Source organism: Vulpes vulpes, chromosome 15 (genome assembly GCF_048418805.1).
Source record: "Vulpes vulpes isolate BD-2025 chromosome 15, VulVul3, whole genome shotgun sequence".
In the NCBI taxonomy this organism is placed as follows: Eukaryota; Metazoa; Chordata; class Mammalia; order Carnivora; family Canidae; genus Vulpes; species Vulpes vulpes.
This window is the reverse complement of record NC_132794.1, coordinates 49,595,154-49,621,803: the sequence shown is the minus strand read 5'-3', so window position 1 is coordinate 49,621,803 and position 26,650 is coordinate 49,595,154. Positions and strand designations below refer to the sequence as shown.

The following is a 26,650-nucleotide window of genomic DNA, read 5'->3' as shown; positions in this document are numbered from 1 at the left end:
ACAAGTGTTCCAGTTTCTCATCTTTGCCAGCAGTTATTGTGTGTTTAAAATTGTCGTTCTAATGGGTATAAAGTGGTTAGTGGCTTGCTTTGCATTTCCCTAATAATTAATGTGTTTGAGCACCTTTTCATGTGCTTATTGACTCTTTGCATATTTTTCTTGGAAAAAATGGCTATTCAAATTGTTCCCATTTACTTTTTTACCCCCTTAAGTAGGTTCCATGCTCAGCATGGAGCCAAACACACTGAGATCAAGACTTGAGGTAAGATCAAGAGTCAGATGTATAACCGACTGAGTCACCCAGGTGCCCCTGTTTGCCCATTTTTATTTTTATTATTTATTTATTTATTTTTGTTTGCCCATTTTAAAATCATGTTGTTGTTGAGTTGTAGTTCTTGATATACTTTGTATAATAACCCCTTATCAGATATAATTTGCAGATATTTTCTCCTTTTCCATGTCCTTTTCATTCTGTTGATAGTGTCCTTTGATACATAACAGTTTTTAAATTTTTATGAAGTCTAATTTAGCTGGGTTTTTTTTTGTTGTTGTTTTGTTTTGGTGTTATATCGAAGAAATCATTGCCAAATCCAATATCATGAAGCTTTTCACCTATGTAGTCTAAGGATTTTGTAGTTTAGTTTTTATATTTAGGTCTTTGATCCATTTTTAGTAAATTTTTGTACATGATAAAAAGTAAGTGTCCAGGTTCATTCTTTTGCATGTGAATATCTTGTTTCCCTACAGTATTTGTTAAAAAGATTGTCCTTTTCCCATGGAATGGTTTTGGCACCCTTGTTGAAGATCGTTTGACTGTGTATGTAAGGGCTAAAAATATTAACTTTTAAAAATAATGTTTTTCCTCTTATGGTAAAATGCATATTTGCTGTAGTAAATGTACAGAAGAGGAATCCTCTCTAAGAAAATCATTCTAATAAATAGAAATATAATTGTTAATATGTTAATATTTGGAAAACATCGCTCAAGTTTTTTCTATACATAATTACTACGCACACTTTTTTTTAAAGACTTTATTTGAGAGGGAGAGAGAGAGCAAACAAGGGGAAGGGAACAGTGGGAGAGGGACAAGCATGCTCTGTGCTGAGAATGGAGCCCGACATGGGGCTTGATTTCAGGACCCTGAGGTCATGATCTGAGCTGAAACCAAGAGCCAGATGCTTAACTGACTGAGCCACCAGGTGCCCCAATGTGTACACTTTTTAAAATACAAACAGAATATACATATATGCTGTTTTATAACTCTTTCACTTAAAACATAAAGAATACTTTTTGTTTTTCTTTTTTTTTTTCAAAGTATTTATTTATATGAGAGACAGAGAGAAAGAGAGAGGCAGAGAGAGAGGCAGAGACACAAGCAGAGGGAGTAGCAGGCTCCATGCAAGGAGCCCGATGTGGGACTCGATCCTGGGTCTCCAAGATCACACCCTGGGCTAAAGGCAGAGGCTCAACTGCTGAGCCACCCAGGTATCCCTACTTTTTCATGTTTAAATGTCTTACAAGTTGCTGGGCACCTAGGTAGCTCAGTTGGTTGTGTGCCTTCGGCTCAGGTCATGATCGTAGGGTCTTGGGATCAAGTCCTGCATTAGGCTTCCTGCTTGTGTTCTCTCTCTTACTCTCTCTCAAATAAATGAATAAAATCTTTAAAAAAATGTCTTACAAGTTGCTTTTTAAATTTATTTTTTACTTTTTATTTTTTGAGAGAGAGAGAGAGCAAGCAAGCGTGGGAAAAGAGAGGGAGAGGGAATCTTAATCAGGTTCTGTGGCCTGCACCGAGCCTGACATGAGACTCTATCAGATGACCCTGAGATTATGACCTGAGCCAAAATCAAGAGTCGGATGCTTAACTGCGTTTGGCCCAGGGAGTGATCCTGGAGTCCCGGGATTAAGTCCCTCGTCAGGCTCCCTGCATGGAGCCTACTTCTCTCTGCCTGTGTCTCTGCCTCTCTCTCTCTCATGAATAAATAAATAAAATCTTAAAAAAAAAAAGAGTCAGATGCTTAACTGACTGAGCCACTCAGGCTCCCCTTAAATTTTTTTTTATTTTTAATCAATTTAAGTATGCAAATAAAGTTGAATGATTCTCTATATTTCATTATAGTAAAGAATAGTTTTCTTTCCTCCCCACTCTGCTCTGTTTCCAACTCTGGAGGAGTACTCATTTGAACACTTTTTCCTGATTCTTCCAGTATTTAAGCTCCATATCTCCAACTAATATGCTGTATTGTTGCCGATTAATTTTTGAGTTTTAAGTCATAATCTATTGGCTTTCCACTATGGTAGATGGGGATTTAGTTTTTCACTACTTACCTCATCCCTACTATAGTTAGGTGTTATTTTTCCAGTTATGTTGTATCTTAATTTTGGTTATGGCAATATTCAGACTTTAAGTTACTTTGACACTGTAAATGCTTTGACATGTAGGTGAAATTTACTATCTATATAGATAGAGATAATGGTGGTGAGTATCTTTTCTTTCCTACACCATTTTTTTTTTTCTGGACCTAATAATTGTTTTTGTTTGTTTGTGTGTTTGGATAGTTAGTTTCCTAATCACTAATTCAATCCCAAACTTTCCACCCATTGTGCAGGTCTCCTCTTAATGTATTCAGGTTCATGTAGGTATTCTTTCAATAGCTCTTTTCAATCATCTTTGAGAAGTCTGTCCTAGAGTCACTCATGTTCTACAGGCTAGGGACTGTGACTTACTCATTTAGTATTCCCACAGTTTTTGGCAGGGTCCTCATCAAATGTTTATTGAAAGAATGATTGGTAAAAGTTCAGATTATAGAATTAAAAATAAATGTTTACTCATTCTGGCAAGAGAAATAAAAGCAAAAACCAACTATTAGGACTACATCAAAACAAAAATCTGTACAGCAAAGGAAACAGTCAATAAAACTAAAGGGCAACCTACAGATAGGAGAAAGTATTTGCAAATGACATATTTGATAAAGGGTTTAGTATCCAAAATATATAAAGAATTGATAAAACTCAAACTCAAAAACCAAATAACCCAATTAAAAAATGGGCAGAAGACTTGAGTAGACATTTCTCCAAAAAAACATACAGATGGCCAACACATCAAAGTTGCTCAACATCTCTTATCATCAGCAAAATGCAAATCAATGAAATATCATCTCACACCTGTCAGAATGGTTAAAACAAAAACATAAGAAAAAAGTGTTGGCAAGATATGGAGAAAAAGGAACCTTCTTGCACCATTGGTAGGAATGCAAACTGGTACAGCCACTGTGGATACAGTACAGAGGTTCTTCAAACAATTAAAAATAGTACTGTGATCCAGTAATTACACAACTGGGTGTTTACCCCCCAAATACAAAAACACTAATTCAAAGGGGTATATGCTCCTGAATAGTTATTGCAGCATTATTTACAATAGCCAAACTCTGCAAACAGTCTAAGTATCCATTAATAGATGAGTGGATAAAGAATATCTATTTATCTACCACCCCCACACACATGGCCATAAAAAAGAATAAAATCTTGCCATTTGCAACAAAAGGAATGGAGCTAGAGAGTGATACTGAGTGAAATAAGTCAGAGAAGGACAAATACCATATAGTACAACTCATGTGTAGAATTTAAAAAACAAAACAAATGAGCAAAGGGAAAAAAGACAGACCAAGAAACAGGCTCTTCACCATAGTGGACAAACTGATAGTTATCAGAGGGAAGGTGGGTGGGGAGAATAGGTAATGGGGATTAAAGAGTACACTTATCATGATGAAAACAAATTAGAACTATAAAATGGTATATTAGAAAACATTTTAAAACAAATAAAAATGTAACTCTAAAAAATGTTTACTCATTCAAATAACTTTGTATACCATAAATCAAGATCATTAATAGGAAAAATACAGATCTCTGTAGCATAATTTGGCTATTCTCAAATTCTTTGGTCTCAGGACCTCTTACTGTCCTTAAAATTCATTGAGGACCCTAAAGAGTTTTTTGATTTTTTTTTCCAGCATGGATTTGTATATAATGGTACTTAATGTATTGAGATTAGAACATTTTAAATTTATTTATTTTAAAATAATAAAACTATGACATGTTAAGTATTTTTCAAAACAGAAGAGCAGTTGGTGAAACGAGTGACATTGTTTTACGTTTCAAGTCTCTTTAATATCTGGCATGATAGAGACAGCTGAATTCTCATACTTATGTGTTCATTCTCTTGCAATATGTTGATTTGGTTGAGCATATGAAGAAAATATGGCCTCATGTAAAGACACAGTTGAGAAAGAGAAGAATATTTTACTACCCTTTTTATATTGGGATTTTATTTTTCTATATTAGAAATTTTTTAATTTAAAAATAATATATGATAAATGACTTTTTTTTTTAAAGATTTTATTTATTTGTTCATGAGAGACACAGAAAGAGAGAGGCAGAGACACAGGCAGAAGGAGAAGCAGGTTCCATGCAGGGAGCCTGATGCGAGACTCGGTCCCGAGACTCCAGGATCATGCCCTGGACCAAAGTCAGGCGCTAAACTGGTGAGCCACCCAGGGATCCCTGATAAATGACTTTTGGGTTCTACAGTTCTGTGAGTTCTAGTACATGTATAGATTCATGTAACCCTCACCATAATTATAATCATAATAGTTTATAATCGTATTCATAATAGCTCCAACACCTTTTGTGATCACAACTTCTTGGTTGTGATTTGCAAACATTTCTACCAGTCTGTACTGTAGTTTTCTCTTCTTTCTCTTCTCTTCTCTTCTCTTCTCTTCTCTTCTCTTCTCTTCTCTTCTCTTCTCTCCTCTCCTCTCCTCTCCTCTCCTCTCCTCTTCTCCTCTTCTCTTCTCCCCTCTTCCTCTCTCTCTCTTTCTTGATGTTAGGAGTTTTTCTTTTTCTTTTTTTTTTTTTAGGATTTTATTTATTTATTTGAGAGAGAGAGAGCAAGCACAGAGGGAGAGTGAGAAGAAGGAGAAGCAGGCTTCCCACTGAGTAGAGAGCCCCATGTGGGGCTTGATCCCGGGACCCTAAGATCATGACCTGAGCCGAAGGCAGACACTTAACCACCCAAGCCACCTAGGCACTCCTTGTTTTCCTTTTTTTTTTTTTTTTAAGATTTTATTTATTTATTCATGAGAGACACAGAGAGGCAGAGACATATGCAGAGACAGAAGCAGGCTTCATGCAGGGAGCCCGATGTGGGACTCGATCCTGGGACTCCAGGATCATGCTCTAGGTCGAAGGCGGACGCTCAACCGCTGAGCCACCCAGGCTTCTCCCCACCCATGTGTTTTCTTTCTTTCTTTCTTCCTTTCTTTCTTCTTTCTTTCTTTCTTTCTTTCTTTCTTTCTTTCTTTCTTTCTTTCTTTCTCTCTCTCTCTCTCTCTCTCTCTCTTTCTTTCTTTTTAAAGATTTTATTTATTCATGAGAGACAGAGAGAGAGAGGGAGGTAGAGACACAGGCAGAGGGAGAAGCAGGCTCCATGCAGGGAGCCCGATGTGGGACTTGATCCTAGGACTCCAGGATCATGCCCTGGGCCAAAGGTGCTAAACCGCTGAGCCACCCAGGGATCCCCCCCACTCGTTTTCTTAATAGTGTTTTTCACAGAGTAAAGTTTTTAATTTTGGTGAAGTTCAGTTTATCATTTTTTTCTTCTATGAATTGTGCTTTATTTAGTATCATGTCCTAAACTCTGCACAAATATTTGCTCACAAGTTTATTTCTAAAAGTTTTATATTTTACATTTAGATCTGTGATACATTCTGAAATAAGTTTTGTATAAGGTATAAAGCTTAAGTTGAGGTTAAGTGTTTTACATATGGGTATACAATTGTTCCAATACTATTTGTTAGAAATTCTTTCTTTTCTGTGTTGAATGGCTTTTGCGTCGTTGTCAAATATCAATTGGCCTGGAAGAGGCAAATCCATAGACACAGTAAATAGATTAGTGGTTGCTAGGAGCTGAGAAAGGGAGGTAATAGAGAATGACAGCTACTGAGTATAGAGTTTTTTGGGGGGCTAGTGAAAACGTTCTGGAATTAGATAGTGGTGATAATTACACAACCTTATGAATGAATATTCTACAGACCATTGAATTGTGTATTTTAAAAGGATGGATTTTATGGTATGTGAACTTTTTTTAAGATTGTATTCATTCATGAGGGACACAAAGAGGCAAAGACGTAGGCAGAGGGGGAAGCAGGCTCCCCTCAAGGAGCCTGATGCAGGACTCGATCCCACGACCCTGGGATCATGACCTGAGCCACCCTGGTGCCCCTATGGTATATGAATTATATCTAAATGGTTAAAAAGTTAAAAATTTAATTGGCCAGGTTGGCATAGTCAGTTAAGTGTCTGACTCTTAGTTTCAGCTCAGGTCATGATCTCAGGGTCAGAGATTGAGCCCTGCCTCAGGTTCAGCATTCAGCCTGGAGTCTGATTTGGCTTCTCTCTCTCCCTTTCTATTTCTGGACTCTCTCTTTTAATTCATTTTTCCCTTTATATGTCTATTCCTTGCCAGGAACACACTGGCTTGATTACTGTAACCTTATATAGTTAAGTCCTAAAATCATACAGTCTGATTCCTCCAACTTTATTACTATTCAAAAATGTTTTGGGTATTTTAGTTCCTTTGCCTGTCAACATAAATTTACAATCAGCTGGCCTATATAGGGCTCTTTGCTCAGATTTCACCTGGAATTTTGTTAAAGGTGCCCTTTATCAGATAAGAAAATTCCCTTCCAAGGGTACCTGGGTGGTTCAGTTGGCTGAGCATTACACTCTTCATTTTGGCTCAGGTCATGATCTCAGGATTGTGATATTAAGCCCTGAGTTGGCTCCTTGCCCAGTGAGGAGTCTGCTTGAGATTTCTCTCTCTCCCCCTCTGGTACCCCCCCCTTTCCCCAAGCACACAGTCTTTCTCCCTCTAAAATAAATAAATACAACTTTTTTTTTTTTAAAGATTTTATTTATTTATTCATGAGAGACAGAGAGAGGGAGAGAGAGAGAGGCAGAGACACAGGCAGAGGGAGAAGCAGGCTCCATGCAGGTAGCCCAATGTGAGACTCGATCCCACGTCCCCAGGACCATGCCCTGGGCTGAAGGCGGTGCTAAGGCCTTTTTTTTTTTTTTTCAAAATATATTAGATTTGGTTTTTATTGTAGAGCACACATATCAGGGCAAAGTGCTGCACACACAACTACAAATCATTTTTGGGAAAAAAGCTGTAAAAAAAATAAAACTGCAACTGCTTTAGTTATGCAGTCCCGACTTGAATCCACGCTGGCAAAGGAGTTCTGGCCCCTGAGAGGGGCTTCTTGACGGCTGCCCCAGATTTCTGCAGCCTCAGGCCTGGGCCTCTGTGAGTCAAGGCCCCCCTGGGGTGGTGGCAGCCCGGAGACTGGGAGGGCTTCTGCTCTCAGCAGGCCTAGGTCTCGGCCATGGCAGGCAAGGAAACACTCCTAATTAATACAGATCAATACCTTGCAACCTTTGAGGATCTGAGCTGAAGGCCCGGCTGCCCTTGTTGAGAATTTTTGTATCTGTGTTCATGAGAAAGATTGCTTTGTTATTTTCTTGTATCGTCTTTGGCTTTTTATTTTTAAAATTTTTAAAAAATATTTTATTCATTTATTTGACAGAGAGCACAACCAGGGGAAGTGTGAGAGGGAGAAGCAGACTCCCCATTGAGCAGGGAGCCCAGTGTGGGACTGGATCCCAGGACTCTGGGATTATGGCCTGAGCCGAAGATAGAGGCTTGACCAACTGAGCCACCCAGGGACTCCAAAATATTTCCAATTGAACAAAAATTAAAATACAACATATAGAAATGTGCAGGATGCAGCTAAAGCAGTGATCAGAGGGAAGATTATAGCATTAAAAACATTCATAATGAGGGGTGCCTCGGTGACTCAGTTAAGTATCTGCCTTCGGCTCAGGTGATCCCACGGGCCTGGGATTGAGACCTGAGTCTCCTTTTTCCTCTTCCTCTACCTCTCCCCCTGCTTGTGCTCCCTCTCTTTCTTATTCTCAAATAAATAAACCTTTAAAAAAGTTAGTTTTAAAAATATTTTAATATTTCTAGAGGCTTTCTCTTTAATCTTCGGGTTACTTAATACAGGCATTGCTATACTTTTTCTTGAAGGTTCAAATAGTAAATATGATAGGTCTGAGTACCATACTATGTTGCAATCACTTAATTCAGCCCTAGTAGTATGAAAGCAGCTATAGACAACGCATAAATGAATGGGCATGACTTTGTTCCAAGAAAATGTCAATGCAAAATAAACACACCTTTTAGAATCTCTAAAAAAGAGTTTCATTGAACCTTAAGTTAGGATGGCTGCCTAGGATACACCATATTCCCAAAGAAAAGAATGCTCTGGGCAGCCCCGGTCGCGCAGCGGTTTGGCGCTGCCTGCAGCCTGGAGTGTGATCCTGGAGACCTGGGATCGAGTCCCACGTCGGGTTCCCTGCGTGGAGCCTGCTTCTCCCTCTGCCTGTGTCTCTCCCTCTGTCTCTGTGTGTATGTCTCTCATGAATAAATAAATAAAATCTTTTTTTTTAAAGAAAAGAATGCTCTGAAGAAGAAACATTTGGTGTAGGTTTGTATACTTTTAAAATATCTATAAAGAGTTGTAAATTATTAGACAAAAGACATATCAGGAAATTATAGACCTTATCTTAAGCTTCTAGTATGAGCAGGGCTATATGACTTCAGTCTAGTGGGACCAGGGAGGTTTTACTCTTATCTTTATATTTGAAATGCTCCCTTTCAGATTATTTATAAATAAAGCACATATGCATTGTGCACTCAGGAAAGAAACTGAACCCAAGTTTGAAGTTTTGCTGACTCTAATAATGGTTTAAGTATAGCTTCCCTGAGAGCCCAGAAATAGGGCCCACAAATCTTGAAGTTGAAAGATTTCCTTTATTTTATTATGTTCTGTGTAAAAGCAGGAACTGGCCCTGATATTCTTATATTTCCAAGTGTTCGTAGAGTTTCCTGTTACCTTGCTGCTACTGATATTTAACTTAATACCTTAATGAGCAGAGAGCATACTATGTATGATTTCGTTAAAGTTTGTTAGGGTTTTTTTTTTGACCCAAGATATGACATGGTCTCTTATGGTGTATGTTTCATGTGCATTTGAAAATAATATATTCTTTTTTTTTTAAGATTATTTATTTATTCATGAGAGACAGAGAGAGAGAGGGAGAGAGGCAGAGACACAGGCAGAGGGAGAAGCAGGCTCCATGCAGGGAGCCTGACATGGGACTGGATCCCAGGTCTCCAGGATCAGGCCCTGGGCTGAAGGCGGTGCTAAACTGCTGAGCCACCCGGACTGCCCGAAAAGAATATATTCTGCTTTTTTTGGATTGAGTGTTTTTTTTTTTTTTTTTTTTTTAGGATTGGTTGATTGATTTTAGAGAGAGTGTGAGAGCAAGCTGAGTGTGGGGGGAAGAGAAAGAGAGAGAATCCACCACCAGACTCCCTACCAAATGTAGAGCCCAACCAGGGCTTGATCCCAGGACCCCAAGATCATGATCAGAACTGAAACCGAAAGTCAGCTGCTCAACCAACTGAGCTGCCCAGGTGCCCCAAGGTTGGGCGTTCTATGTTAATTTCATTTGATTGATGGTGGTTCTGATTCAGGTCTCTGACACCAATTGGGTATCCTACAATTCAGTTAAATTCTGACACTAACTGCTCAGAGTCAGTGAAGACCCTATAAGTTAAGGGACTCAGTCCCACAAGATTGTACCAATTTCAGAGTATAGCACAAATCCTGGGTGTCCCAAAGCCACATATGCTTTGCCTGGCCAGCTGCAAATTTGGGGCTTCTCATAGGTTTAATTGCTAGAAGAACTCAGCAGAACTAATGAAAATGTTATACCTCTGATTACCATTTTATTATAAAGGATACAAATGAACAGCCAGATGAATAGGTATATTCAACAGAGTATATTGGATAAGGATTCCAGCCACAGAATTTCTGTCCTTGTGGAGTTAGAGTGTGCCACTCTCTGAGTACACATGTTCACTAACTAGGAAGCTCCAGATTTTTAATGTCAAGATTTCATTATATAGACACATGTGATGAAATCATTGGCCATGTACAAAGATGTGGAGAAAGGGGAACCCTCTTACACTGTTGGTGGGAATGCAAACTGGTGTAGCCACTAGAAAAGAGAATGGAGGTTCCTCAAAAGGTTAAAAATAGAACTGTCTTGCAACCTAGCAGTTATACTATATTTATAGTAGGTATTTATCCAAAGGATACAAAAATACTGATTTGAAGGTACACATGCATCCCAATATTTAGAGCAGCACTATCAATAATAGACAAAGTATGGATAGAGCTCAAATGTCCATCGACTGATGAATGGATAAGGAAGATGTGGTATATGTACACAATGGAATATTACTCAGCCATCAAAATGAATGAAATCATGCCATTTGTAACAACATGGATGGAACTAGACTGTATTAAACTAAGCAAGATAAGTCAGAGAAAGACAAATACCATATGATTTCACTTGTGTGAAATTTAGGAAATAAATAGGCTAAGAGAAGGAAAAATAAGATAAAAACAGGGTATGCAAACCATAAGAGACTTAACTATAGAGAACAAACAGGGTTGCTAGAGGGGAGGTGGGTGGAGGGATGGGGTAAATGGATGATGGGCATTTAGGGCACTTGTGATGAGCACAGGATGTATATGCTGGTGATGAATCATTAAATTCTACTGAAACTAATACTACATTATATGTTAACTAACTTGAATTTAAATAAAATCTTGGAAAAAAATACCCTATTTCATTAAAAAAAAATTCATTGGCCATGTAATTGAACTCAAATCTCCAGTCCTTCTCTCTGGAGACTGGAGGTTGAGAGGTGGGGCTGGAAGTTCCAATCCTATAATCACATGCTTGATATTTCCAGTGACCATTCTCCATCCTGAAATAATCCAGGAGCCAGGAGTCACCCCATCAGCATAACTGACATTCCTGTCACTCAGGTAATGCTAACCTCTGCCAGGAATTGGGGATAAATCTATAAATGTAAAGATTTAAAGACCACATATAGACCAAATATATTTTTTATTTTACTGAAGTAGTGTTGAGACAGGAGTGATGAAAAATCCTTATAATTAATGAATTTATCTATTTCTTCTTTCAGTTTAATTTTTATTTTATATATTTTGATGCTCTTTTTAAGATGTATACATATTTATAATTACTTCATAAATTGGCCTTTCTCTAATTATGTGATGTCCCCTTTCATCACTAGGGATTTGTTTTGCTCTGAAGTCTACATTGTCTGATATTATTATTGGTACTTCAACTTTCTTTTGATTAGTGTTTGCATGGTATATATTTTCCCATTCTTTTAAAAAATTTATAAATAAGCTTATTTATAATGATATTTCTTATAAAGACAACACATATGAAAATCACAAGTTATACAAAGAAACATGTATTAACAAAAAAGCAACATAGGAAAAAATTTAAAGATTTAATGCAGAATTAAATATCAAACAGACAACTTCTTTTGAATTACACTTTGTCATGCACACTAAATTGTAACTGAACAATGGCTCTCTCTTTAGGAGGTCCTGTACTGGAAATTCTGGAAACTAGTAATTATATTTTGATGAGTTTAAAGTTAATTATGTATTTTTCTGTAGTACTTAATGCTGCCTTCATGTGAAGTCACACTCCATCTGCTTTGAAGTGAAATAGCTCTAAGTTAATCTATTCTGTTGGGCCACAAAAATGTCACCAGTGTTTTCCTGATATATGTAGATGTGTCAGGATTAATCTATTTTTGAAATCAAGTTTTAATTTTTTTTTTTTAAATTTTTTTATTTATTTATGATAGTCACAGAGAGAGAGAGAGAGAGGCAGAGACACAGGCGGAGGGAGAAGCAGGCTCCATGCACTGGGAGCCCGATGTGGGATTCGATCCCGGGTCTCCAGGATCGTGCCCTGAGCCAAAGGCAGGCGCCAAACCGCTGCGCCACCCAGGGATCCCGAAGTTTTAATTTTTAATTCCAGTTTAGTTAACTTACAGTATTACATTAGTCTCTTTTGTACAGACTGTTTTACTAAACAGTTCTCTACATTACTCAGTGCTCATCATAGTAAGTACTGTTTGTTGTTGTTGTTTTTTTTTTTGTAAGTACTGTTTTTTTTTTAAATTTTTATTTATTTATGATAGTCACAGAGAGAGAGAGAGAGAGGCAGAGACACAGGCAGAGGGAGAAGCAAGCTCCTCGCACCGGGAGCCTGATGTGGGATTCGATCCCGTGTCTCCAGGATCGCGCCCTGGGCCAAAGGCAGGCGCTAAACCGCTGCGCCACCCAGGGATCCCCCCAGTACTGTTTTTAAAAATATTTATGAGAGAGTGCAAACAGGGTAGGAGCAGAAAAGAAGGACAAATAGACTTTGCATCGAGTGCAGAAGCCTGACACAGAGCTGGATCCCACAACCCTGAGACCACGACCTGAGCCAAAATCAAGAGTGAGACGCTTAACTGACTGAACTATCCAGATGCCCCATAACGTGTATTCTTAAATCTCCACCCATCTCCCCTCTGGTAAACATCAGTTTGTTCTCTGTAGTTAAGTTTGTTTCTTGGTTTGCCTCTCTTTCTCTCTCTCTCTCTCTGTTCCCTTATTTGTTTTGTTTCTTAAATTCCACATATGAGAGAAATCATACCGTATTTGTCTTTCTCTGACTGTCTTATTTTGCTTAGCATTATACTTTCTAGTTCCTTCTATGTTGTTCCAAGTGGCAAGATTTCATATTTTTAATGGCTGAATAATATTCCATTGTATGTACTTATACCACCTCTTCTTTATTTTTTTTTCAACTGATGGCCACTTGGGATGCTTCTATAATTTGGCTATTTGCAGCAAACATCAGGGTGCATCAATCAGTGTTTTTGTATTTTGGGGATAAATACCCAGTAGTGTAATTGTTGGATCATAGGGTAGTTTTATTTCTTAACTTTATGAGAAACCTCCATACTTTTTTGGCTGTACCAGTTTGCATTCCCACGAACAGTGCAAAAGGGTTCCTTTTTCTCCACATCCTTACCAACACTTGTTGAGGATTAAATTATTGTCTAGAGAGTAAGGAGACCTGGAGCAGGAGTGGGCATTCCTTTTCTTTTGAACCTATATATATGAAGTGAGTTTCTTAGATATTACGTTCATCTGAATAATCTCTGTCTTTGAAATGGTGTGTTTAGGCCATTTATATTTGAAGTTTCTTCTTTTTTGCTTTTGATTATCTTTTTGTACAGTTGTTTCCCCCCTGGTTGCTCTACGGTTTACAGTATGTCTATTTAATTTTTCAGAACCTACTAGAATTTTTATATTGCCCTTCCAGGTGGAATGCAGAAACATAATCACCATTATATAGGTCTCTGTATTCCACCTTTTCTTGTAATAGTCTTATGAGTTATATCTATATATATTGAAAATTCACACAAGTGTTATAGGTTTTGCTCTTAACTGTCAAGCATATTTTAAAGAATTCAAGAGGGGGTTAGTTTATCATATTTACATTTATGTTCTTCCCTCATTCCTTTTATTCCAGGTTTCCTTCGTTATAATTTCCCTTTTCTCAGGAGAAATTTATTTGGTAATTTTCTCACAGTAGCTCTGCTAATAACACATAATCTTAATTTCACTTTAATTTGAAACTATCTTTATCCCTATTGGATATTTTCCTGGATACAGAATTCTGGGTTGACAATGTGTTACTTTTAGTACTTAAAAATGTTTTCCTATTTCTTGCTGGCTACCATCCACTATGTGGAAGCAGCCTAAATGTCCATCGATTGATGAATGGATAAAGAAGATATAGTATCTGTTTATGTGCATATACACAATGGAATATTGCTCAGCCATAAAAATGAATGAAATCTTGGCATTTGAAACAACATGGATGGAACTAGAAGGTATAATGCTAAGTGAAATTAGCCAGAGAAAGGCAAATATGTGATTCCGTTCATGGGTGGAATTTAAGAAACAAAATAAATGAGCAAAGGAAACAAAATGAGAGAGAGAAAGAGAAAAACCAAGAAACAAACTTAACTATAGAGGACGAACTGATCCATATCACAGGGGAGGTAGTTGGAGGGTTGGGTGAAAGATAGATGATGGGAATTAAGGAGTACACTTGTGATGAGCACTGGTGATGTGTGGTATTGTCAAATCACTGTATTGTACACTTGAAATTAACATAACACTGTACGTTAACTAACTGGAATTAAAATAAAAACTTTAAAAAAATGGAAATTCACTGTCTTTGAATTGTTTCCCTATAATTAATGTCATTTTTTTCCTGGCTGTTTTTAAGGGTTTTTCTTTGTGTTAATTTTCAACAGTTTGGTTTTGATGTGTTTGGAAGTGGATTTGTGTGTGTGTGTGTGTGTGTGTGTGTGTGTGTGATTATTCTGTTAATTAAAATTCTTCAGTCAGTTGTATGTCTTTCACAAAATTTGAATTTTAGTCATTACTTTAAAAATATTTTTTTCTGGGACACCTGGGTGGCTCAGCGGTTGAGCGTCTGCCTTTGGCTCAAATGTGATTTCAGTCTGGGGATCGAGTCCCGCATTGGCCTCCCTGTGAGGAACCTGCTTCTCTCTCTGCCTGTGTCTCTGCCTCTCTGTCTCTCATGAATAAATAAATAAAATCTTTAAAAAAATGTTTTCTGTCATATAACTTTTCCTTTCCTAATATAACTCTGATGACATGAATGTTAGAATTTTTGGTATTGTCTCACTCATCCTTGGGGTCTGTGTTCATTTATAAAAATATATTCTGTTTTCAAGTTTACTGATGCTTTCCTCTGACACATCCATTCTTCTATTGACTCCATCTAGTAACGTTTAGAATTTTTCTTACTGTGTTTTTACTTCTAAAATTTCCATTTGTTTATGTCTTCTCTTTCTTTACTGAGACTTCATGTATCTTTCTATTCATTTCTAGGATGTTCACCTTCACTTCTTGGAGCATTTTATTATAACTATTTTAAAGTGTCTGGTGGATCCTAAATCTGTGTCATCTTATTATTTGCATCTGTTGATTTTCCTTTCACATGTAATTTGGGATTTTCCTGGTTCTTTTTATGTTTGATAATTTTGGATCGAATCGTCAACATTTAAAAAATTATGATACTTAAGTTTTTAAAAAATTCTGTGAAGAATGTTGATATTTTAAATCTTTAGCTATGCAGTTATCTTCAGGTTGCAAGTTCTGACTACCTTCCATGTATTTTGGTTTTAATATTAGTTCAGTTTTCAAAACCTTTGAAATTATATTCATATCTGTCCCAAATGTGTACCACTGAGTAGCCAGTTTGAGACCTGGGGAGTAGGTCTGAACCTTGATTCAGTTTTCAAAGTAGGTGGTATGCTGTTTAATGTCAGCTCTTTTAGAGATGATAATATTGAACAGTGACTCTAAGTATTACTAGTCTCATCCATCTATTATTAAGTTCTAAGTCAACCCAACTTTTCATACCAGCTTCTAGGTATATCTTTTATATATCCTGCCCTAGTTTTAGATCTAGTCATTTGTCCAAGGAGCTTTCACTACCCCTCCCCCCCTTTTTGAGGGAAATGGTATTTGGTAACCTCAACCTGGATATTGAGGGATGCTTAATGCTAGTGCTAAGCCCTGCATTGCTTCTAGGACTTCCCAATGGTTAGTTGTGAAGTACACATTTAAATAAAGGTCATGACTTTTTTTTCTCATATTTTCTTCATTGTAAGATTTCAGAAATTTTACATCTTTGACTTTTATATTTATATTTCTTGATGCTGAAAATGTTGATACCTGGTGGCTTAATGTAATCACTTATTTGCTGTGTCCTGTAGTATACCTATAATAGTTTAAAAATAACAATTGATATTACTTCTAACAATGTAACTACTAAATGCAGTTTTTTAAAAAAAGATTTATTTGCGAGAGAGCGAGAGAAAGCGAGAGAGCACTTTTGTGCATGCATGAGGGGGGAAGGGACAGAGGGAGAAAATCTTAAGCAGACTCGGAGCTGAATGTAGAGTCTGATGTGCAGCTCAATCTCACAATCAATAAAATCATGACCTGGGTTGAAACCAAGAGACAGTCACTTAACTGATTGAGTCACCCTGGTGCACCACTACTAAATGCAGTTTTAACATTTCTTTGTGGTTCTTTTATTCCTTTAGATATGTCGCACTAGGAATGTACAATTAAAATACTGTATTTCAAAGCCACTTGTATTATTTTCTGAGTGATTATGCCACAAACTTGGTATGCAGTGGGTTACTGGTTTCAGTTTGTTTTAAATATTTAGTGGTTGCCCTCCACCCCATTTTTGGTATTTGGCACTTTAGTCTTTTTTAAATTTAATTTTGTCTTTTAATTGTCTTGAAGAGGCCCTCACTCACTATCTGAACTGAATGCTAAATTTATTTCTCTCTGTGCAAGGGAGAGCTGTGGCTTCAAGTTCAGGGGTTGGTAAAGTGAGAGTGTTTAGGAAGTGATTGAACTTTGTTATACAGATGTGATTATGGAGTGTCACTGTTACTACTGATGGGTTGACTTTCTGAAGTGTGGTCACTCATTTGTAGCTATTATTGATAGACTGGGATGAGTTTAAAGCCGGCTCTGGGGATCCCTGGGTGGCGCAGCGGTTTGGCGCCTGCCTTTGGCCCAGGGCGCGATCCTGGAGACCCGGGATCGAATCCCACATCGGGCTCCCGGTGCATGGAGCCTGCTTCTCCCTCTGCCTGTGTCTCTGCCTCTCTCTCTCTCTCTGTGACTATCATAAATTAAAAAAAAAAAAAAAAAAAAAAAAAAAAGCCGGCTCTGATGATTACTGTTGGAATGGTCTTTTCTTGAATTGAGAATATAAGAATTATTTTTTCTCATGTAAAACAATGATTTTATCTTTATTTGTTTTTAAAATATTATTTATTTATTTATTTATTTATTTATTTATTTATTTATTTATTTATTTATAAGAGAGAGTGTATGCATGAGTATGGTGTCAAGGGAGGGTGGTGGTGGCAGGGAGAGGGGCAGAAGGAAAAGATTAGAGAGAATCTTAAAGCAGGCTCCATGCTCAGCACAGAGCCCAATGTGGGGCTTGATCTCACGGCCCTGAGATTATAATCTGAGACAAAATAAGAGTTAGTTAGGCACTTAACAGACTGAGCCACCCAGGTGCCCCGGTGATTTTGTTAAAAAGCAAAACTATATTACAAAACAGATTCACAGAAGTCTTATCCCTTCTGTCCTATTTTCTCCTTTCTTTTGAGAAAAGGTTGGCAAACAACAGCTTGCAGGCCAGATTTGGCTACCTACCTCTTTTTGTAAATAATGTTTTGTCACCGCCATACTCATTTGTTTACATATCATCTATAGCTTCTTTTGTGTTGTAACGGCAGAGGTGAGTAGCTATGACAAAGATTATTTGGCTTGAAAAACCTGAAATATTTACTATCTGGCCCTTTACCAACAAAACACACTGATCTCTACTATAGAGAATAATTTTCATCAAGTTTTGGCTTTTTTTTTTTTTAAATAAAAGGAAATAAGTTAATTTAACATTGACCTTTCTTTTACACAAAAGTTAGCATGTTGTAAACACTTTAATACATCTTGCTCTTTTTCACTTAACAGTATGCCCTGAAGGGATGCCTGGGTGGCTCAGTGGTTGGGTGTCCCCTTCAGCTCAGGTTGTGATTCTGGGGTCCTGGGATGGAGTCTCACATCAGGCTTCCTGCAGGGAGCCTCTCTGCCTCCCTCTCTGCCTCTCTCTGTCTTTCATGAATAAATAGATAAAATCTTAATAAATAAATTCTAATTATTAAAAAAAAAGTGTATCTGAAAATCACTGTAACAGTATCTCTTATTCCTGAACTAGTACTCCATTACATAGATGAGCCATTTTATATTCACCTAATCTATTAATAGACTGTTAGTTTTTTTTTTCTTAGTCTTGTGATTGTAAGTAGTGTTATAGTGAAAAACCTTGTGAAAAAGCCATTATACATTTTTCGTCATGATATAGATTCCTTGGAGTGTAATTGCTGTTTTAGAGTTTAGATGTATATTATCATGCTGAATGTTAGTTTCCCCACCATGGACCCATACTATCCTTTCCTTCCCTTCCCTTCCTTTCCCTTCCCTTCCCTTCCCTTTCCTTTCCCCTACCCCCTTTCCCCCCTTTCCCTTCCCCTTTTTCTCCTTCCTTCTTTCCTGTGGTGAAGAACACATAATATAATGTTTGCCATCTTAATCATTTTTAAGTGTGCAGATCACTAGTGGTAAGTATATTCACATTGTTGTAAAAGAGATATCCAGAACTCTTTCATCTTGCAAAACTGAAATTCTGTTCCCATTGAACATCAGCTCCCCGCTTTTCCCTTCCTTCTTGCCCCTAGTAACCGCCATTCTCCTTTTTGTTTCCATCATCTTGACTACTCTAAATACTTCATATAAGTAGACTCATGGAGTATTTGCCCTTTAGTGAACAGCTTATTTCACTCAGCATAATGTTCTCAAGGTCATTCATGTTGTAGCATGTCAGGATTTCCTTTTTAAAGGCTAAATAATATTCCATTGTATGTATATACCACCTTGTATGTATGTGCTTAATAATATTCAAAGCAGCATTTCAAATAGCAATTCTCTGTTCAAAGAGAGTATTTTTCACTCAGTAAAATACAGTGTGTCCTCTTCAAGCTACCCAGTTATAATCTCTGCTTCACAGGCAAGATTTCTTTTCTTTCTTTCTTTTCTTTTTTTTTTAAAGGGGCAGATAGGGTGGAACAGAGGGAGAGAGAGAATCTCAAGCAGGCTGCATGCCCTGCATGGAGACCATCTTGGGGCTAGATCTCACACACGACCCTGAGATCATGACCTGAACTGAAATCAAGACTTAGTCACTTAACCAGCTGAGCCACCTAGGCGCCCTGGGAAATAGTGATTTTCCTTTGTTTCTTCGTTCCTTTGTTCCTTCCTTTTTTTTTTTTTTAAGATTTTATTTATTTATTCATGAGTGACACACAGAGAGAGGCAGAGACATAGGCAGAGGAAGAAGCAGGCTCCTTGTGGGGACCGTGATGCAGGACTCGATCCTGGGACTCCAGGATCACACCCTGAGCTGAAGGCAGATGCTCAACCACTGAGCCACCCAGGTGCCTCAAATAGTGATTTTCTTATTCTATCAATTCTTCTAACATTTAATAGCTATGATTATTCTCTGAGGAAAAAAATCATCTCCTTGATTTCCCCAGAATACTGTTCCTACAAGAAAGGTGTGATAAATCCATGATTCTTTGTTTCTTTATCAGTGTTCAAAATAATGAGCTCTACCTTACCAATCTCCAAAGGTTGACTAAAAAGGAATTTTCTTTTTTTTTTTTTGAATGTCATTATGAACTCATAGGTGTTTATATTTTTGATATTTTCCAATCGCTCCAGTCACCATTCTTGTGTATGCTCAAATGAGAAATTTGTCAAATGAGAATCCTTTTACCTGTCTCTGGTTTCCTTTTGAGTTGCCTATAGTAGTATTGTTAACGTTTTGCTTTCTGATTTGACAAGATGTCCCAAATTCTTTGTGTACAATTTCCTGTGTCAGATCAGGAATAAGCCATTTCTCCAAGGAGCCCTAGTTTCTTTTAATGGGAGATGATGTTTAAAGTCCACAATCTAAAGGGAAGGGTATTCATTGCTACTGGGTTATTATTGCTTTTAGGCCTTTTCAGGCCGATCCTCATGCCAGATCTTCTATCATAATTTCTTGATTGTCTGATACCTGTTATGTAGTTGATTCCTGGGGGCATTTCCTGGGAACAGTGTTAGAGTTGTGTTTCATAACCATTTGTTTCCTTTAGCCATGAAAATCGATTTGACTGTGTAGAACATCCTTAGCTTACATTTTATTTCCCGGGGTATTTAAATATATAATTTCATTGTCTGCTGGTGTAAAAAGTTTGTGCCAGTGTCTGTTGTTGGTCAGTGCCACTGTCTTTTTTCTTTCCCTTATAAGTAATTTGGACTATCTGCACAGATGCCAATGAAATTTTTTTCCCCTTAAAACCTAGTAGATTTATGAGACTGTGTGTTGATATTGATCTTCTGAGTTGTTTTTCCAAGTATGTGGTATACTATTTTAATATGCAGATTTAGCCTTTTAAAAAAATTTCCACAAAATTTTTGAATTATAGTGGCTAGTCTTTGTTCTATTTCATAGCATAGGGCCTCTTATAATATCTATTTTGTATTTACTTTGCCTTTTATTTAATCACTTTTAAATTTCTTAAAATTTATTTTTATTTTCTTTTTTTCTCCCTTATTTGTATGGTGTCTTCTCTCATGTCTCTCTCTTCTAGTTGAGTTTTCATTTCTGATCCTTTTCTGAGTCAGCTCAGATTCCTTTTTTTGTTTTCCTGTTGTCTAGCTTTCTCTTTTAAGGGCTTTTCTAATTACAATTTATGTTCTTTTAAAAATTTTTAAAAAGTTTCTTTCAGTTCTGTAACATAAAGTTACAGTTTTCATCTCCTTTAGGCCAGATTTTTCTGCTGTATTTTCATTTTTTATAGATATGCTGTTCATATTACTATCTTATTTTTATTAAAATATCATTGTATTGGAATTGATCAGCTGCCCTTTTCTATGTCTTATGTTTATTTTCTATGCACTTTGCGTTATGTACATTAAGTTACATTAAAATTTTATTAGCTCTAAATGATGTTAAGCTCTAAGTTACAACCTATTAAACTGTAAGCTGTTGTAAATAAATTAGGTACCATGTCTTTTTCTTAAGCAGTATGTTGTAGTTAGGACGGTGGTCTATCTTGATCAGTTGCCATTGACAGCATGCTTGCTCTATGGTCTAGTAATCACAGTGATTGAAATTATATCTATGTTGTAACATAATGTCTTTGTAATTTTTACTTCACGGGCATCTGTAATGGAAAGGTAAGTACTTTTTGAATTTTTAATATGTACTAAACAGAAAAATGAGTGAAAGTGAGTTTTGTGGGGTTTTTACCCCCTTCCCAACAAAACAACCTAATTAATGTATAGAATTAGTAGTGCTACCTGGTCCTAGTATGTTTGTATTGCTTATTTAGCCCTGATATACTGCTGCTGGTTTTTTTTTTTTGTTTGTTTTTTGTTTTTTGTTTTTTGTTTTTTGCTTTAGGTTAAATGGAAACCATCCTTGGGAGCTGGATGCCTGTGTAGCCGTTTTATTACATCAGTGAATTGCAATGAGTGGAGGAGGAGAGCAGCCGGATATTCTCAGTGTTGGAATCCTGGTCAAAGAAAGATGGAAAGTGGTAGGTACACATCTTAGAGAGAGACAGAGAACATATCGGGGTAATTTTTGGAATCTTGATAAAACTAGCATTTCCATAGAAAATAATACATACATTACTTACATGCCTAAAGCATGTTTTCATTTATTTTCCTGTGATTAAATTCTGTTTATACCATAATTCTTGATTTATGTAGTAGTAAATTTTTCTAACCTCTAATAACTAGTATTGAGTAAGGTAGATAAAACTGTACTTAGGGAAAGACAAATTAAAAACAAAGTACAATGAGCTTCTCTGTTTTAAAATTTTGAACTTTTTATTAAGGAAAATTGTAAGCATACATAAAATAGGGAGACTGATTTAATGAATCTTTTATACTCATGTCCAGCTTAAATAGTTATTTTATAGGCAACTTATTTTATCTCTTTAACCTCCCTCCCAGAATATTTGAAGCAAATCACATCTTCTGTATGTACTTCAGTTATATATCTCTAAAGGATAAAAATTCTTTTAAAAATGTAATCATAATATTATTGCACCTAAAAAAGAAAAAGATTTTAAATATCATTAAGTATCCTTTCAACTTTCACATTTCTCCTGTTGTAAATTATTTTTAATGATTTGAATCAAATCCAAATAAAGCCTGGGTATTGCAGTTGGTTGACATTACATAAGTTTCTTTTAATTTCTAGATTTCTTTCATCTTTCTTTTTTTCTTTACAATTTTTTTTTAATTGAAAAAAGTAGGTCATTTGCCTGTACAGTTTACTTACCATAGTTTGGATTTTTCTGAATTCTTGTATATGGTATTAATGTGTTTCTTTGTTTCATGTATTTTATGTAAATTACTATTTATTGAGGCTTGATTAGATCTGAGTTCAGGTTTGTTTATTGAGATGGCATTATTTTCATAAAGGCATTATCGTGAACTGTCAGTAGGAGGCACATAATGTCTTATTGCCCATTAAGACATTGTGTGTCTTGTTGCCCATTAACATTTTAGCACTATTAATCATCATTTTCTTGGTCTATTAATCGCAGATTGTGACATTCTGTCATTCCTTCATCTTTTTAGTTGAAGTACATCTACAAAGAAAAATTTCCTGTCATCAGCTGTTTGATTACCCTGAGATCATTCTGATTAGGAAAACAGAATAAATACTTTATTCTTTTTCTTATTTACCAGTTTTCAGAATAATGAATTGGCTCCCTAGCATTTTCTGAAAGTGACCAATGATATTTTAAAATATATACAATTAAGAATTCATGGATTTAAACATATTTCATGTCTTTCATTCAGTTGTAGTTATTATCCTTATTGATCACCAGATTGTTTCATTTGACTAGGGAACACCCTTCACGTTGTCTCTTGAGTCTTTTCAACATGATCCTAGTAGTCTTCTGAAGACTTGCCTAGATTTGGAATCTTCCGTCTTTCCTGCTCTTAAAGGAACAATGTTTGTCTTAGATGTAAATATATATTTTATTGCTACCCATTCTTTTATTAGTCAAAGTTTTATTCCATTAGAAAGTTTAGCAAAGTTATTTTGTGGTTTCCGTAATCTATTACAGATTGAAAAAAGAAGATTCTTCCTTTAGAATACAAATGTTGTGTCTGGGATACAGGATTTTACCAAGTAGGCAAATCAGTAGTTCTTTGAAAATTTACTTGGTAAATATAAGAAAAGAACCATGTTGTCATATTGGATTAGTACAGAGAAATTCCAGCAATTAGTAATCTTTTATGTAAGTCAGGAATGAGTGTTGCTTTGGTGAGTGCTTTGTATTAAGTGCTGTGATAAAGTTTGGCTGTTTTCAGTAGACATCTCAAAAGGTGACAAATGAAGCTACGCCTGGCATAATTGCTGTGTCCTGATAATTCGAACGAATATATATATATGGAACATGTCCTCCAAATTTGGGAGACATAGTGGAATTTTAGTAAGAAATCACATGCTCATTGTTACAGATGGTGTTTTGCTTATCTACCATTATGAACAAATTACCTCAAAACCTAGAGGCTTAAAACAATTTTTAATTTGCTTATGATTTTGTGGATTAGGAATCTGAGAAAAGTTTGCCTGGGTGGCTTGTCTCTTAACCATGTGGCACTTGCAGGATTGTGTGGGTTAGAGGATCCACTCACAAATGGCTTGTTTGTTGACTTGGAGGTCCTTCATTTCCTTACCCACCTTGCTTCATCCCTGTAGCTTATTTACTAGGACCCTTTCTACAGGTCCGTGGCTTCTCAGGATGGTCACACTTTTTACATGTTAGCTGGATTTTGAGAGACAGAAAACAGAAGCTACAAGGCTGGTAAAGGACTTCTCAAGGCTGGTGCAGTATTACTGTGCCATGTTCTGTTGGACAAAGCAGTTGCAAGATCTACCCAGATTTAAGCTGGTGGGGAATAGACTCTGGGTCTTGACGGGTGAGTGGTAAGGTTACACTGAGGAAGAGCAAAAGGGATGAATGATATTGTTGTGATCATCTTTGGGAAAGAAAGTCTGCCACAGGTCTTGCCTCTATTCTTTCCCTAATCTGCACACCCCCATCATACTAAACTGTCTCTAGCTCTTTGCATCTTAAACATTTATGATATCTTAGTGCTTTGTCAAGCTCAATACAAAATATTAATGTTCCACTATTGATGAAATGACAGGAATAGACCAAGGAGGAAAATTATTACTTTGATGTAGATTTTTGGTTCTGTCATTTGATAAGGTTTTTTTTGTAAGGTAAAACATTTCACCACAGTCATAATTAGATATCCCTTTTGTACTGTTAACGAGTTTTTAAAGTTACGCTAGATTTTGTTTAATGGACAAATGTTAAGAATCAAGAAAAATCAGGGCCCGACAAAAAAATAAATGAAGTTCTGGAGCTTTATTTTTAATCCTGAGCTAATACTGGAGTTCTTCATGGTATCTCTTCCCATCACCCAACTGGAATAAAGGATTGTGGTTCTTATATACAAAGCATTGAATAGTTATTTAGCAATAATTATGTAGTTACCACTTAGCCACCTGCTAGAGTGTAAACAAAAAAATAGAAAGGATTGGCTCTCTGAAGAAACTTAGTTTCACTGTAGGGGGCTAGGACATTGATAGTGGAAAGTTAAAAAAAACCCCAGTAGAATGTGGTAATACAAGTGATATCTGAGGTGGTTAGCCTAGGAAAATGATGAATTAAATGATGAAGCAAATAACTCCTGTAGAAATTCAGAAGATAGAGAAATCAGCTTGGAGGCAGTAATCAGTACAGACCCAATGTTGAAAGAAGTAGAACTTCAAATGAATCATCTGTGGTGGTGAGGTTTTAGGACCCTGTACCTCCAGTGATGACTTCCTGCATCGTATCATATCCTAGGTGTTTGATAACATGGAAAAGAGAAGACCTTCAGGAAATGGAAGAAGGCTAATTCCATGCTGTGTCTAACTTGAAGATATACTTCAATAAGTATGAGCACCTTGGTGCTCATAGTTCTAGGTTCTGTTGTCATTAACACTTGAGAACTTGCTTATAATACTAAGACAAAGATCCTGGTATTCCCCAGTTAAGCTGACACATTTTATCAGGAAGGCTGTTAAGTGTTGGTTGAAAGTGTTTTATTTGATTAGAGGTTAGCATTTGAGCATATTATTGAGTATATAGTTATATAGCAAACTCTGGGATAGCTTAGAACAGGAGCTTTCTGTCTTTTCTGTGGAGCTGGCATGATGCCTCAAAGAGGAGGGTGAATGGTAGTGAGACAATTGGGTTCTGGTTGCCCCACTCCCACCTCCAACCTCCCCACATACACATCTCAGCTGGGTTCCAGATAAGATTTCAGTTGGTGGAAAGATTTTATGGTTTAAAAAGTCTTCAAATGATTGCTTTTAGAGTTAAAATAACGTATCTCGTTCTTGGGCATTTGTGGGAAGTGAAACATTCAGATACTGTGCTTTTTTTTTGTGACATTTTTGATGCCGGGTGTAGACTAAATTTTAAAATTGTGGCTGAAATAATTTCATTACATTTTGTAGACAAAACTGTGGGAAAAGATTTTGATGCTCTTTCTAGGCATTTATTTTCCTCTTGGCATATGTGTAATTAACAATATTGAAATCTTTTATCCTCAAATAGGGATAGTAAAATTACATATAGTTTTCTTAATATAAGAAATGAATTGGTTTCCCATTAGAATGTTCTAGTAATTATATATGTGTGTGTTCTTATTTCCTGTGCAGTTGAGGAAGATTGGGGGTGGGGGCTTTGGAGAAATTTACGATGCCTTGGACATGCTTACCAGGGAAAATGTTGCACTGAAGGTAGAATCAGCTCAACAACCAAAACAAGTTCTGAAAATGGAGGTGGCTGTATTGAAAAAACTACAAGGTAAGCTGTTTTGCATGATGTACCAGACAGTTTATAATTTATTGTTATCTTTCTGAGCCTCATTAAATTCTGTAACGATTAACTGAGTAATCAGGTGTAAGCTCAGTATAAACAATGCTTAGTATTTTCTCTTGGAAATTTTATCACTAGCTAGTAGTAGTAGAAGTATTAATTGCTTAGGCTAATTGGACTGTGGGAATTCCTTTTCATGGTAAATAAGGATGAGAGAGTGAATTACCTGAAATATTCTGCTTTAGAAAGTATTTGTAAGTCTCTTATGGTGAAAATTTGTCTCCCTTTTTTTAAACCACTGAACATGAATACCTTTGAGTTGTTTCTACCCATGTTGGTTTTGGTAAATATGCTTTAATCACGTTAAGGAAGCTGCCTTCAAATCGCTGCAGGATGGATTAAAAATAATACTATTTGTTACGTGATTTCATTAACTTCAGTTTCATAGAATAACTTTTTCTAGCCCTGTTGTCATTTTTGAGATCTGTTTTACTAATTGGGTTCCTACTTTTTATCACAAGGATAAAAAACATTTTTTCTGACTTTAACCCAGTGATGTAAAACCCTGAATATATTGCTATTTTCTATTTACCCTTTTATTTTCAGTTTAATGATATAATCTGATATTACTCATATTTAAACATTTTATCTGAATCAAAATTAAGTGGGGGTGGATAACACATTAAATGATCTTGTTAAGTTCTAGAAGATTTGATATTGTCATGGGACATTTATTATTATCTAAAAGAATTTAATACTAACATAGAGCAAAGGAACTTGCTGAAATTATAGATATAACTGTAATTGGTAGAAATAGTAGAAAAGCACAAAATACTGTGTGGCCTAGAACCTTCAAATTCATAGCTGTGTAGTCTCCAGGATGAATGTGCTCTCTTTGTGAATTTCTGATGTTTGGAA

General features: G+C 36.4%; 1 protein-coding gene across 3 annotated transcripts in view; it reads left to right on the top strand.

Moving 5' to 3' along the window:
- TTBK2 (tau tubulin kinase 2) overlaps window positions 1-26,650 on the top strand; it is a 181,525-nt gene that overhangs the window by 18,595 nt on the left and 136,280 nt on the right. For 2 of the 3 annotated variants that reach the window (XM_072740624.1, XM_072740625.1), the window contains 2 exons: window positions 21,229-21,364; window positions 25,573-25,720. The exons of the other annotated variant lie outside the window; for it this stretch is intronic. In XM_072740624.1, the coding sequence (XP_072596725.1) occupies window positions 21,296-21,364; window positions 25,573-25,720 (217 nt within the window). In that variant the 5' untranslated portion in view covers window positions 21,229-21,295. Of the gene's footprint in view, window positions 1-21,228; window positions 21,365-25,572; window positions 25,721-26,650 lie in introns of those variants that run through there. 3 annotated transcript variants of the gene reach the window in all.